Here is a 16048-nt window from a genome sequence, read left to right as displayed (position 1 = left end):
ATTTTCTTGAAATTGTGCAGTAGAAGATATTTTCATACTATATTATTTTTATATCTCTGGTTTCTTTGTCGTGACCCTTCAAATCCTGCTTTTTACTTTTTCTAGTTTTAAGGCAGTTTGTCACTATTATGCTTTTATGTTTAACTATTGTTTGTAATCGAGTGCCTTGCAAGCTCTGTTTCTTTTCTCCCAAAGTGTGTCATCATGGAGTTGATGATGCATCAGAAATAGTTTGACCAAAGGGCAAGATAAAGTCAAGAGTAAAGAAAATATTTGCAAATATAGTTGACTGGCTTTCCCCCGCATCTACTTATTGAAAGTATACATTAAAGGTAAAATGGCATAATAGCCATTGAAATAACCATTAGGACATGCAACAGATACTGTCTGCCTGCCATAGAGCAATGTCTTTAAGTTAAATCATTTTTGTATGAGGATGGTATGACTGACAGATATATAGGAGTATGAGCTATATTTAAGAACTAGGCATGGGCTATGCTCTTCTACCTTTGATGACTAAGAGCCTGCATTTTAATGGTGTTTAGTCAGTCTCGTGGATACTATTTCTCATAATTTGTTCTACTGCTTAATTAATCAGTGCTTACAAACACTGGGCATTAAAAATATTTTTTTTTCAGATGTATGTGTGACTACAGCCTTTAAATTGATGATTTGTATGCAATATCATTACTGTCTCAGTTTATCACTGGCTTGCCTAATATCAAAGTGTTATATACATACATACGTATATGCATATGCACATGTATAAAATAAACATGATATATATAACAAAAATTATATACAATATTTACTCAAGAGAAGCTGGAAAAGATGACGAGGAAATTAATATTGGAATCAGAAGGTTGTTTTGATCGAGGAGTTAGCATTGACTACATTCCCATAATAGGAAATATATAGAACATTATTCATGTTAGGAAGAAAAGTAATCATTTTTGTATATCAAAGGCATATTTGGAAACTCAGAATACAACAAATCAACAAATATAAGCTCACATGATCAATTATTTGTGACAAAGAGCTGAGGTAAAGAAGCTGACCAAAATGAAATTATCGGATAGTCCTTGAATAAATCAGCTTTGGTTTATTCAAATCTCTAAGCATATCAATCACAAATAATAGATAACATATCTTGTAAGTAAACGCATGATGTCATTTTTCTTTACTTCCATATCATCTACTAATCAATCTATAGTTAACTCTCATGTCAACTCTGATGATAGTTTGGATTTGAGAGAAGGCACATGAAAATTGATGGATTAAGAGTATTTTGATGTGGGGGTGGAGCAAGCGCTACCTGTAAAAACTAAGAGAGGAAAAAACATGTAGTAGGCAGAAAAATGGCTTCACAAAGATGTCCTAACTTCTCATTGTAAGGTGAATATATTTTCCTTTCTACCTTTCCCTCTCTTTCCTTCTTTCACAATCATTGGTCATTAACTCCTTTAAATTTTAATGGTTGTTCTAAGTCTTCAGTGGTTTACCTAGTTAGAAAACTAATAAACAACATTTATATTTGCATTTTTATGAGTTTATAATTCTGCTTGTCCAGAGCTTGAGAATATGTTAATTCCCAGAGCCTGCAAATATATTACCTTAATTCCTAGAGCCTGAGAATATGTTACCTTACATGGCTGCCTATGAAGGTGAAAGAAGGAAACCACTAGCAAAGGCATGTGGGTAGCCTCTAGAAGCTGGAAAAGGCAAGGAAGTATTTTCTCCCTTAAAGCATCCAGAAAAGAATACAGTCCTTCTGATACTTTGACTTTAACTCAGTGAAATGAGTGTTAGACGTCTTTCCTATAGAAGTATAAGATAATAAATCACTATATTTTAAGCCACTAGTTTGAGGTGATTTGTTATGGCAGCGATAGAAAACTAATACAGATGTCTTCTAGGAAACAGGGCTCTCACTCAGAAAGCAGAAAGAAATCCTTGGCTAAGCATCCTAAAGCAATCCTGGAAGTGACCATTCAGTATGAATTAAAAAGATAGAAGGCTCCAGAAACAAGGCATCCTAAGAAAACAGGACTCTGTATAATAGTGTCAGAAAAGAGTAAGTACATTATAAAAGGAAAAAAGTAAGGAAAAAGAAAAGCAATAACAAAGTCCAGAAAAAAATCAATATAAAATCTAAACAGGAAAATCTCGATCCAACTACAACAGGAACCAAATGTGGCCAAGAGTTTTAAGTAAGTTTTGGAGTATAATGAGATAGATTCCAATTGACCTGGTGAAGAATATTCTTTGAGAAGGGTGGGGACTGTGACAGTGAACTCTAAAGAAGAAATCTTTGTAAAACCACTTGGACAGTAGAAAACTCAAAAATCAGTGTTTTAAACTATAGTGATTTATTATCTTATACTTCTATATGACATGTCTGACACGTTTAACTGAGTTAAAATAAAAAAACTGTAGAAAAGGCTACTAATAACACTTAAGCTTGAAATAATTACTCATATGAAATAGTAAAATAACATGTATATCTAAATGAATTTCAAAAGGGTATGGGTGAGCAATGGATTACAAAAATAATATAGTAAAGGGTTAAAATGTACTCAGAGAAGACAACATTTAAAGCATTGATGTTTTTAGTATCTAGCAGTAAATATTGAAACATTGCTCATTTTGGAAAGCTCTACCTTATTTCTAATCTAAAACCCCCAAACTAAATTTTCTAATCATTTAATTAATTCTAACATTGGTTTAAAAAAGATAGTAATAGTCATGGTCTTATATAGAATGATATAGGATGTATAAAACTTATATAGGGTAATGCAACAGCCAGATTTTTGTCAACAGCTAGTTAGTTATTCTTTGAGCAAGAATTCTTTTAGATAAACATTCTCAGAAAGGCAATGTAGGATGATGGAAAGTATTTATATTTTAGAGTCTGAAAGTGAATGCTAAGTTAAACCTTTTGAGCCATGTGAACTTGGGAAATATTTTGTGACTTGTTTTACTCCTCTGAAAACTGAATTTCTTTCAAATTATTTATTGAGCATCTAAAATAGAGTAAGGAAAATATTAACCTTATTTAATTCTTATAGCAACTTTATGAGCTAGAAATTATTGTCCACATAATTTCTTCAATTTTCCAATATCTCCTGCTGTTATTCTCAGAACAAAAAGAAATAGTTATAAAAAATGTAATGAGTTTTTCTACTCTCTCCATTTCTCAGTAATTTTGAAAAAATATAGATATTAAAATAGGAAAGACACTGCTTTTTGTCTCTCTTCTTTTGATCTATAGAGTTACCAGAATAAAAACAAACAAACAAACAAACAAACAAACAAAACAAAATAAAAACATATGGAATAGAGGTAAACTTGATACATTTCCTAGGATTTGTCCAGACCCTTGCAGGCCTTTAGCCGCAGATTGCATCACCTGTCATAAAACTCTATAGCTGTGTTTTTGTACCAAGTTCACATTTACAGTATTAATAATGCCTTCAGCACAAGTCATTTCCAGGAAATTAGTCATTGCAGTCAGTGGGTTAAATCCCCACGAAAAAACCTGTAGGTGACCCAGTTGCATTGACCTGAAGTATAGACTTTCAGATCAATAGCTGCAGTACTTGGATTCTGTAATATAAAACAATCTCTAGTGTTTTTGTTACCCCAATGGATGTTATCAGACAGGGGATCACTATGGCAATTGCAGGTTCTTATCATATTAATGTTTGATTTTGGTCCAAAAAGAAACTATTTTAAAAAGTAAATGCCTTCTGTTTTCTTTTCTTGGAATATGTAATGATGACTTTCAAACATGTAATGAAAATTAACAGTAATTCAAATAGCACAAGTAGTCATTAATTGCTTGTCTGTAAAATAAAATTTCTTTCTCAGAAGTAAAGCATTCTAGTTGGATGTAAAATTCTTTTGGTCTAATCACTTTTAACTCTGTCATAAAAGGATAACAGCTCTCAATTTGGGACCAAATAAAAATATTAAACCTTCACAAACTGGGCTTGGGTATAGTGACAGAAGAAAAGGAAATAATGTTATAGCTACATGAACTGTGACATTGACTGGCATGGTGTTCTGCTAATATTTAAACCGAAGAGCAGAAACCACTTTATACCAATGGAGTAAATCATTTTGATGCAAGGAACTGGTTACCCATGTAATGAAGAAGCTAGGAGTCAAATAAGAAAGAGAGAAGTAACCAAGAAACTAGCCATTGCAGGAAGCCACTCCCAGGATGGAGGGGCAGAAAAGAGGAGGATCCACATTATAAGATGGAAACTGGAACAAGAGTGGGCCTCTCCAGCCCAAGCTGAAGCCATGGAGGAGAAAGATCCTCAGGTAGAGAAGCTACCTGAGGCAGAGAGGTGGGCAAGGGAGAGTGGGTGAAGGATAAATGAATAATTTAGCTGGCCTTTTCTTTTCCCTTGCCCCTGATATCTACGACTGGTGGCTTCCATTGGCTGCAGCAGCAGGAAGACAGCCCGCAAGAGCATCTGTGAAATGTAGCTGGTTAGGGTCAAGCTTCTGAAGGTACAGAGCATGGAAGTAAGGAATGAAAATGGCCAAAGAAGCCCAGAGCCAACGTATATGATTTTCTCCCTTGGAATTTACTTTACCTGGCTGATTCCTGGTTTATTCCTTTTATAAAAAGCCAGGAACTTGTGGACAGATCTGCTGAGCATCTCACTGTACAGATTTTACAAGAGACAGTGAGAACTACAATAATGCTCAGCATCCCTCTAGGGCTGGATATTAATGTCTTCATATTTAAGTTTTGAAAGTATGTTTTTTTTTACTCAGTTGGTGCACGATGAGAGGTAAAAGTAGCTCCTCTGGTGTGATTTTACCATTCCCAAGGAACTAGGTGGCCATTCTCCCATTTCTTAAGGATATTTAAATATAAACTGCAACCCAGAGCTAAGTTTAGAATACTGGAACTAACTTCAAGGTTAAGCCAGAAATACATGGGTTAGCAAGCATATGCCTCTGTTCAGCATCATAACATGTTTCTCACACATATTATCTTGTTAGTTAGTCCCTCCACTTTACATATTAGTAAGTGATAAGTACTATCCTGAGTTAGGTAAGGCAAAGTCGCTGAGATTGATACTCCTTGCTTGGACAATGAAGGAAAACTCTCCCATCTCTTCACTTCTAGACTGCTTTCTCAAATAAAGCTTGTCTAGAGAAACACTGTTAGCATTTATACGGTATCTTACATTTTTAAAGACTTTTCTTAAGCATGATCTCATTCATTCTCACCATTACCCACTTTATAGGTATTGGCAATAGCTTCTCACCTCAACTTTGTTTTTTCAGTATTTCTGAAATTCTGTCCAGTGTGGACCTGAGTCTTAGGATAGTACAGGGATAGTCCTACTCTTTATGGAAATTCAATGAACAGATGCTCACCTGGGTTCTGAGGTCCTGCTTCTCATATTTCTTAAGCTAAGAGAATGGCTTGCCTAACACCTTTAGAATCAGGAGAACTAAGGGAAGCTTAAATAATGGGTATATTATATCACAGTCCTCAAATCAGCACATGTACTCATATGTTTCAAATTAGATGATATTCACTTAAAAGTATGGAGACCATGATGTGAAATCTGTATGACTTCTTTAAATGTACATAATCAGAGATAAGTAGCCAAATGCAAGTTTCCCAATTTCCTACCAGAACACTCTCCTATAATTGTGAGTGATCTTTCATGTTGTGTGTTCCAAGACAGAGTATCAGAATAAGCTGTTATGGAAATGCACGCTTGTTAATTTTATTCTTTATTCTTCCTTCAAAAAAGAAGGCAAGAGAGCCTGGGAACTATAAAATATTATTTTTTCTTGAGAAACAGTGGGCTCGTGAAATGAAATGTTATGCCAGGGGATAAGAGCTTCATCCTTACCTCAAAACCCACTGCTACTATATTCAACAACAACAATAGCAACAACAACACTATCTAAAATTGTGAGAAGGCAGTAAGAAAAAGATCTTGGGAGAAAAAAATCTGCTTTATTCTTCTTGATATCAATTTCCAGAGCTTTAAACAAATATGAAGACTTTTGTGAAGTAAAAACAGAATAAAGGGCATATTGAGGGGCTGTTCTCCAACATGAGCTCCCCAAATCCCCACTTCCACTAATGGGAACATGGCATACACAGCCAGCCAAGGTCAGACCTCCTTAGTAGAGCATTTTTTCTTGGAGATTTTTCTTGTTTGGACTTTAATTAAGCTCCTGCCGGGCTTGCAAGCATTTTAATTTTACCTGTCTTCTTTCTTATTCTTCCTTAAATCAGTTTACTTGCCAAGATAACTTTTTCCAAGCTGTCACAATTATCATAAGTATACCCTAAGCTATTAAATTTAGAGATGAACTAGTAGTTGCTTCTCCAAGAATCAAAAGCAGAAGCTTCCTTGCATTTGGAAAATTTTTCATTCATTCATTTTTACTTAAGTGTGCATGTGTGTGTGTTATGGTTGAGAAAATAATAGAAATGGAAGCTTCACCGAGTGTACAATGACTATTGGCTAGTAAGTGATATAACTCAACTTCCCATAAGTCCCCAGTTTAACAAAAGACATGTGCCATTACCTAATTTAATACTCACACTGCTCATAAGCAAATTGTAGCCAAATATTGACTATTTTTGGTGGGTGAAGAGTGAGCGAGCCAAGAGAAGATGACGCTTCAGTTGATGGTTTAACATCCTTATAGTGAAACATAGTATTTAATTCACTCAAGTTCTTAATAAAGATCCCTCTGTACTCAGTAAACTCATTGCAGCTCTGAAGCATAAAGGTAGGGACTGGGGGTGCCAAAGGTGACTCCTTTAAAACAGATTCCATGAGAAGCTATTGTCATTTGAGGATGCTTGATTGAAAACTGGCCAGCCTAAATAGAATGCTTTATATATTTTATTTTTTCTTAATTAAGAAAAAAGAAAAAAATCTTCATAACATTACAGGGCTAGAAATAAAAATAAGCCTTCAAAAATACAAACACTAAAATGAAAGGAGTATTGGGTCATTATTAGCTCCATGATTGCTATTATCATCATTCATATTATTTACTTAATAGTTCCACACTGCCAGTTTATTCCACCAACCGCTTTTGTGTGTGAGGTACTTACTGATCGCTTCCACAAACCGCTCAAAGAAGCTGTAAGGGAAGAGCGGCTCAGGCAGCTCCCGGAAAAACATCTTCAGTGCTCCGGTGACAACGTGGATGTCCTCCCACTGGCTGTCGTCCAAATTCAGCTTCTCTTCTGGGAAAACACGAGGAGAAATGGAACAACTGGTTTTAATGAAACAATTACAAGACACTAATTATTATGTTAATGTTTGCCTACTATCATCAGCAACCGTTAACAGCCTTCTGCACCTAGAGGTTTGGTGCTGTGCATTTTTCCCCCCCTTTTTTTTTCCGTAGGAAGGGAACATTTTCAATGGAATACCATCTGTAGGAATGCAGCTAACAAAAAAACAAGAGACACAAAGAGACAGTGCCATTGACACAGTATGTCAGATACATTTATTCCCATAATGCATCAGTATGAAAATTAGCATCAAAGCTCAACGTGATTCAAAGCTATTTGGTTTTGAGGCCGAGGGGCTAAGAGTTGCCAATGATGGCCGGCTCAAGGGACCGGCCTAAAGTCTTTGCTGAGCCAACAGGAGACATATGCTAAACATGGCAATAGAAAATGAGTTATTGCTTTACATGTGTTAGCCTTGCTATGTACAAGGGAATAATGGGTAACACTTTTTTCCTTTTTTTTTTGCTGAATATAAAGTCAGCAAGGAATAGAATACTGAGTGAGAAAAGATATTAATTCCTTCTTACTGCTTCAAAAATATCATTTTTTTAGTTTTCATCTCAGTGAGGAAAATGTGCCCAGCAACAATATTAGACAGACCCCTGTTGGCCTATGTAGGCTATGCAAAGCTGTCAAAAATGATAACACACTAAAGACAAACCACAAGTGCTTACCAACTCCTCTTAGAAACAATGGAAATGCTTGCTTGGGAAGCTTGAGTGAGTTGAGACATTTAAATATTAAAGAAAATAAATGCCAAAATAAAGTTTTTAGAATAAAGAGATTCTGGGCAATTATTATTTTTTTCCTTTCACTCTCAATCTGAAAGCCTGGAATTATTTTCACTCAAGAAGTGGATATAATAGAGGTGAAAGTGACATCTTTCTATACAACTGGAAGGACATAAGACACAAAAGCATTGCTGCTGATGCATATAGCATTTGTTTTTTTAACATGCAACCTGGAAAAGCTCTTGGAGGCTGAGCTTAATGAAAACTAAATCTAATCATTTTAGACAACCTGAGGGTTAACTGAACAGCCAAATATACTGGCAAGAACTTTACTGGTATTTGGTCAACCAGAATTTTATTTCTTTATCAATCAATGTATTGGTCTCACATTCACATGCTCCCTTGGTGTCAGTTTTACTAATGCAGAAGAGAATTTGCACGAAAAATGTAAGAAAAGCTGAGAGTTGTCACTGTAGGGAATCTCTGCATGGGCTGTTTTGCTAACAGTGTTCCTGTCCTTTTAAAAATATTAGCTGAAATCTTTATCAGATCTTTTTTTTCTAAATGGAAGATTATTTCCAGGGCTATTAAGTGACGTTCCTGCTCAATAAGATGTCTGCGATGAGAAGGAATGAAGGTGGATCTGCGTATTTCAAATGGGCTATTTTTTTCTTCCTTTTCAGTCTTCATTCCTACCTCAATAATAACACAATAATATGATCTACAACAAAATCGGCAGAGGAGACCTTCTTTCTGCCCTGCAATCATTTTTGATTGATTGTATTTCAACAATTAGTCTTTTATTTGGTTACACACTATTGAAATAGCAAGACAGCATCTTAGCAGGCCAGCTTTAAACAGTCAACTGTTAACAATAGCATCAAAAAGGGAGACCTGATGGGGTTTACTGTCACTTTAAAGAACGGGGTTTTCACATTGTTGAAATCTGTCAGATATTTTGAAATGTCCCTCTCACTATGGTGCCACACCCCCTGCGTGCCCTTATAATAAAATTGGTTTTACTCCTGATTAAATCATTTTCTCCCTACCCACTACCATACTTCTCATAATGGACCTGTGCGCTCTACAGCTGGTGTTCTTCCCATGGTACCAATTCTTACTTTATCTTTTAAGCACTTTGCTGCTAAGATCTCATGCAGAGTGCTTATGTTTTGTTAAGAGCTTCATTCTTAGAGAAATAGCTTAACACATGTTCTAAAAATGTTGTACAACTTATTGCTTAAAACACATTTAGAAAATGCATAAGTACTGTAGCTTTGGCACTGAACTTTAAGTGGAAACCTAAACACACACACAAACACACACACACACACACACATGTGCTCATACACACAAATATCTCTACCAAAATTTTATTAGAAAATTCCATTATAAATGCCATTCTGATACATAGGTTTGAAACTGTTAAAGGGAATTGTTCAGGTAAAACAATGATTTTATCTCGAACAAGAAAACAGGAACAAACAATTGCATAACCAAAGGCAAATGCCAAATTAGCTACCTCCACATAAGCATGTTAATTTAAATGATTTTGAAAATGAAATGTTTTAATATACATAAAAATTTACCGATCAGTAAATACCGTTTGATCTCTTGAAATGCCATGTAATATCAATATCGACTTGTGTTACTTAAACCTGCATTCCTACTATAGGTATCTACAGTCTTCATTTAATGAAAACAAATTGCAACTCTCCAACAAGTAGCTTAAAGAAATAATATGGAAAGTAGTTGGAAATAGTCTTTTGAAATACAATATCTAATTTTTATACTAATTTTTTTCATAAGCAACCAAAGTTAAGATTCCTGGTAAACCAGAGGGCTTTAAGGTATATTTTTCAATCAAGACCACTGTGATTTATCTAAATATACAGTTATGTCCATATTTATACACCTTCTCATGAATCTAGCAGTTCTCAAGATGAAATGATCATAACTCTATCTCGGTGTTAACAGGTATTAGAAACACATGTATATTATTTTTTAACTAAAGTGTAAATAGTGATGAAAGTCTCATGCTTCTTCCTTTTCCAGTAGAGTAAATTTTCTCAACAGTGATGCACTATTGACACGTGGGGCTGAATAATTATTTGTTGTGGGAGTCGTCCTATACATTCTTGGATGTTTAGTAGCATTTCCGGCCTCAACCTGCTCAATGTTAGTAGCATTTCCCAGGGGTAATGATGAAAAATATCTCTCCAGATATTGCCAATATTCTCGGTGGTACAAAGTTATCTCCGGTTGAGAACCACTACAATGAAGCTCAAAGATTCTTAGAAGTAGTTACGCGATAAATATTGATTTATGAAGTTTACCTTAGGTAGGCAGAGAACTAGAAAACTAGGTACACACATACTGAAATTTCTTTAATATGACCTCGAGTTGGTAATTTTTATTGACAAAATCAAAACCTTATACAGAACAAAATTCACACGACCACATTTCAGGGTTCTTTGCAACAAAAACAATAATCAATAATTACTTAGTGCTTATATTGGACTAGGAACTATGCTATGAACTTTACATTCATTGTCTAATGTAATTTTTTTCAATAAGAAAATGAGATCCATGATATTGTTATCATCATTTCCATTTCATAGATAGGGAACATGCACAGATAGGTTAAGTAGCTTTTCCACGTCTGACAAGTGATGAATCCAGGATAAGGAGCCAGTAAGCCCTACCCAAAAACCACTATGTTCAGACTTAATCTTGGGTGGCAGAAGCTGAAAGCAAAAAGGCAAATAAATAATAATTAAAAGTGATAGTAGATTCACTTATTTTTTCAAAGATAGTGACTTTTACATTTTATTCCTAAATGTCTTAATTGAGGCTCTATTTTTACGTGCAAACTGACTCTGATCTTTTGTAATTACTCATTTATAGAAGGAAGAGATTCTTATATAAACAGATATAAAACAAATTGCCAATAAAAAGAAATTGTGTCAGGAAAAGGGCAGAAGATGGTGCGAATTGTAATGTGTGATGGAGTAGAGAGGAAATATGATAGAGTGGGAGAGATTATACAAAATACCAATGGATTTACCACTAATTCATTGTATATATGTTTATTTGTGAAATGAAGATAGAAGGATAGTTGTCGATATCAAATGAGAAAACATATCTAAAAAAATTGGAAAGCACTAGGAAACAGACATATCCAAGATGCCACTATGATGGGGAAGGTGAATAAAGGCAAAAAAGGCAAACTACATAAGGTATTAAGGCAATGGAAATATCGAGCAAATATCATAAACCATCCTTGTTTTAGAGGATTTACCTCAGTGTGATGCAATTTGTCTTATGAGATCAACGAGAACTTCACACGCTTGAGGCCAATACTGAGAATAACTCTGATTGAATCAAGATATCTCACAAGATACTCTGATAATCTGTGCTGGTTTCTCCTGGATTTCTAATTAGGCTATCTCAAATTCATTTTGATCATGGCTTTTGGTTTAAAGCATTTAAGAAGAATTAAAGATAGGTTAAGCTCCAGAATCCAAATACTGTGTGATTTTTATGGAATTACTCATATGAGATTACAAAAAAATATGTCTAAATGCTATATCTTAACAAGACCATCCTGAAATGCCTTTTTTTGGGAGGGTCTTTGTTTGTTTGTTTGTTTGTTTGTTTGTTTATCAGTAAAAACTTATCTACGTCATGCTGAAAACAATTATATATAAAATAACAAATTTAACAATAGATATTAGGAACAATCTTTCTTAAAAAGGAGAACTAAGAGATGGACCTGTGATAGCCACAGTAGATCATGGTAATTTCCAAGGAAAAAGGCACATTTAAATATCACTAACACAGTCTTTGTTGTGGGGGTGCTCCCCTTTTCATTGCAGGAGGTTTAGCATTGTCCCTGGCCTCTACTCACTAGATTCCAGTAGCACTTTCTTCCTAGTGTAACAACCAAAAAATAAAAAAATAAAAAAATTAAATCACCACTGTCTCCTTATATTCTTCTTATGTATTACTCTATAGGTTGGTATAACCAGAAGTTGCAATATCAGGTCTGATTTTAACTAAGATCACTGTATGAACCCAGTGTTGGTTGAAATGTGGCTGCAGATAACTTGAACTATCCAGAATAGAATAGTGTCATAAGAGTAAAGAGGTACTTTTTTGTGTATTGAAAAACAAGTGCATTTTTAACATGTAATTTGTCCATGGCACTTTTAAAGCCTCTTTCCAACTTTTATTTCACTGTTGTAATAAAAGACACCCTAACTTTCCCAGTATATGGAGAGAATAGCTCTGGTTTTATTAATATAGTGACAAGAACCTATTAAATTGTGAAACTCCCATAAAGAATGTGGTATCTGCTTCCAGCGCAGATGACCATTTGGAAACCTTATCTGAAAGGCCTGCTGGGTACATGAAAGTCACATCATGAATGAAAGAGATGCCAGAGAGACTATAGATCTGAAAAATAATACTATGTTTGGCCATAAAATCAAACTGGAAGATTAGATATTAAAGTAGATAAAACACACTGTTTATCTAGAAGGTTATAGCTGATTTTTAGTTTAGTGTTTAAAAGAGTGGATCAAAAGGAAGTTCACTGAATCGTTCGACTAGCTCAACCTATCTTGTTGTGTTGGCTCCTTAAAGTGACAGTTGATTTCTGCTGGATTAGAGAGGTTCCACATTCTCAAACTCAATGATGTAAAACCCTGTGCCTAAAGCAGCATCTTTTCATGCTGCACTTGCTAAAGCTGCTTCCTACAACATTTTGGGTATAACATGAGACTCTACTGAGGACATTCTTAGGAAACTAGACCAACCATTCAAGCAGTTAATTTGTTTGTTCACTTAATTTTTATTAAACAAACATACATTGGAGACTACATATAAGGGACTGTAGTATGTGCTTTTCAAAGCTACAGCTGTTGAGGCTGCTTTATATTCCTCAAAGGAGAGGACTTCAACAGGTACTCAGAAATATGACACAAGTGAATATAAATTCTAGACATTTTACTTCTTATTTTGTCCCATAGAGTAGCACTCTACTGACCTTGAGGACAAACAAGAACAAACTCAATAAACTCAAAGAACATCCTCCTCAAAATGTGCATTAAGTCTGTAATGGGCTGAATTGTCCCCCATACTCCCATTCATATGTTGAACTTCTAACCCCCAGTATCTCAGTCTGTGACTGTATTTGAAGATAGGACCTTTAAAGAGGTAATTTAGGTAAAACGAGGTCATATGAATGGGTCTTAATCCAATGTAACTGGCATCCTTATAAGAAGAGGAGATTAGGACACAGATATGTATAGAGGGAAAACCATGTGATGACACGGAAAGAAGATGGCCATTTACAAGCCACGGAGAGAGGCCTTAGAGTAGAGTAACTTTGCCAACACTTTAATCCTGGACTTCTAGCCTCCAGAACTGTGAGGAAATAAATTTTTGTTGCTTAATACCCTTAATCTGTGGTATTTTGCTATGGTATCTCTAGAAAGTGAATACAATGTCCAAAGGTTTTGCAGAGAAAGATGTCATGTTCCCGGATCATATCTAAACATTTCTTCAATACATGGGCTATGCCACATTTATGAAATATGGTAGACAACAGAGATAGTCAGGTAATTCCAGTAGAATAAAAATAATTTCTAGATTCAGAGAAAGGGTTTGAAGCTGAAATTAGTCAAAAAAATTGCCTGCCTATTCAGGCTCAATCTAAATATTTAAAATGATTTGCTTTATAAATATGCAGGATACTTTCTAGCATGACCTCTAGACAAAAAAAAATTATAATTGTAATTTTTTTACTCATTCTTTTTTCCAGCCACTACTTCTAGAGTACAAATAATTTCATTGCTGCCACAGCCTGAGCACAAAATACTAAGGAACTTTTAAAATGTTCTCAGGACAAATTTAGTGTCAGCCAAATCAACTCTCTATGGCCATGGTATCTATCAAACAATAAAAAAAAAAGTGGTTTTAAATATGAAACTGCATTCCAAAGAGATTTATTCCTTACAACTCATCACAGTAACCTCCAAGAAGCTATTAGGAGGCTTACATTGAAAAATGGTTATTTACTATAAGAGGAGATGGTTGGACCTGTGTACACAATGGGCGGTTTTGCCACCTGTTCCACGACATCATTTTGTGCGACCTTCTTGAGATAAGAAAGAGGGAGGAACCAAGCAAATTACCAGAAACTCTCTAAGCAGCTAAAATTTTCTTTAAGAAAAGCTTTTATTTTTTAGTACCCAATGGGATATTTTGGCGTGTCATGTTGGCATGCTTTCTCAATACTTCATGTTGTGTATATTTTGTTGGAAATTACTTACAAAGGCAAGGAATGAAAATAATGTCGAAGTTGATATGAAATATCTTTAGTTATTCTCTTTGAAGGAGATGGAACAGCCTTCTACTATATTCAGTACAGAACCTAATTGGGAATGAGAATGTCTTATTTTTATTTTTTTTCAGCTTTCATTTGAATGTAAATAATGACATAATAAATAGGTACAACTGAAATTTGTGAAGCAAGCACCACAGATGGAAAGTATAACAAATGTGTCATTGCTTTGCACATTTTTAATTTTTAATGGCATAACATAAAACATCTTCCCATGATCATAACTCCATGTATAATGCCACCTTATAAAATGATGTTATTGACTTTATGCTTCTCTCTAGGCTTCTAAATTTTTTTTCTTTTTGTCTAGGCATCTGAGGAGAGGTAGCCCTGTTCAGATTCTAACAACTACCACTACAACACCACAACAAAAATGAAGTTACTTCATTTGTTGGAATCATAAATTTTTTAAAAAGTCATGGTACCATATATATTTCTTTAATTCTTTTCATACTCAGAGCTTCCAACACTGCTCTTATTTTCATTTAGTGAAAGGCTTTTTGTACTCTGCAGACAGTATACACAATGGTTCATTTTATCTGACCGTCTTCTCCAAACAGATTCTGAATTTTCTTGAATTCATGGATGATTTCATACATTACATACTCCAAAGGGTAGAGAATCCGTAGGATTAAATTTCAACAAACTCATTTTTGAAAGTTTCCTTCTTATTGGCTCTAAATTTCAACACTATTGCTATTTGTTCCCTTTAAGTTATATGATATTTATAAATATCAAGCAGAAGTTCAGATCAAAACATATCTCATAATGATATCTAGGAAATAATTATAACTAAGCCCTATAAATGCCCATATACAAATAAAATGTCTATTGTAGGCACAGGCACATATATAGATGTTACTTCATGTGCTAGTTTCCTCACTTGTCTACTGAGAACTGTTATCTCTCCTAATTTTGTAGAAGAATAAAGTAAAGTAATATATTTAAAAGATATAATACAGGCTTGTTACAATATTATTAAAAATTTATTTGGACATTGTCTTCTTTGTCAGCCAGGCTTTGGCAAAATGTTTCCAGACTCTAATGTAATTTCTGGCTTCCATTATTCCCTTCACTACAATGTTGGTGTATGTGGGGTTAGAGATAGTATCATTTAGCAGGAGAAGGACTGGGCTTTTTGCTAGTTTAGAAGTCTTCTGTCTGGAAATATTCTAGCAGGAAATAAAAAATAAAAGGTAAATAAAATTGGTAGATTAAGACAGTGCTACTCTCATTTGTTGAAACCATTTTCTTCCTAAATATGACATCTGTTTGTTGTCCATTAAGTATAACCAAAATGGAGAGAAGATTTCTAGCAATTATTGAGGATAATTTTATTTTACCTAAGTTATCTTGATTAATTGGTTTATGGGAGTAGTTAAGTAAATTTTCTACTTTGCATTACAAGAATAGCCAGAGCTCTATAAGGGTACCTATAATAAGAGTTGGGATATTTACAAATTTTACAACTGCTTGCATAAAGTTAGATAGGATAGCTAGATCTCTATACATTCATTTCTTTGAGAAACAACAGAATAACACTATCTTCTCAATTCTGCATCTTTTTATACAATATTCCAAGTTCAGGATAGTGATATAGATTCT

General features: G+C 34.5%; 1 protein-coding gene across 1 annotated transcript in view; it reads right to left on the bottom strand.

Moving 5' to 3' along the window:
* ARHGAP15 (Rho GTPase activating protein 15) overlaps nt 1-16048 on the bottom strand; it is a 588346-nt gene that overhangs the window by 117148 nt on the left and 455150 nt on the right. Inside the window, exon 12 of the mRNA XM_039855498.1 lies at nt 7118-7252. Coding sequence (XP_039711432.1) covers nt 7118-7252 — 135 coding nt within the window. The remainder of the gene's footprint in view (nt 1-7117; nt 7253-16048) is intronic.

The sequence above is a fragment of the Pteropus medius genome, unplaced genomic scaffold (genome assembly GCF_902729225.1).
Source record: "Pteropus medius unplaced genomic scaffold, Ma_sr-lr_union100, whole genome shotgun sequence".
NCBI classification, from domain to species: domain Eukaryota; kingdom Metazoa; phylum Chordata; class Mammalia; order Chiroptera; family Pteropodidae; genus Pteropus; species Pteropus medius.
This window is presented reverse-complemented; position numbering and strand designations above follow the sequence as displayed.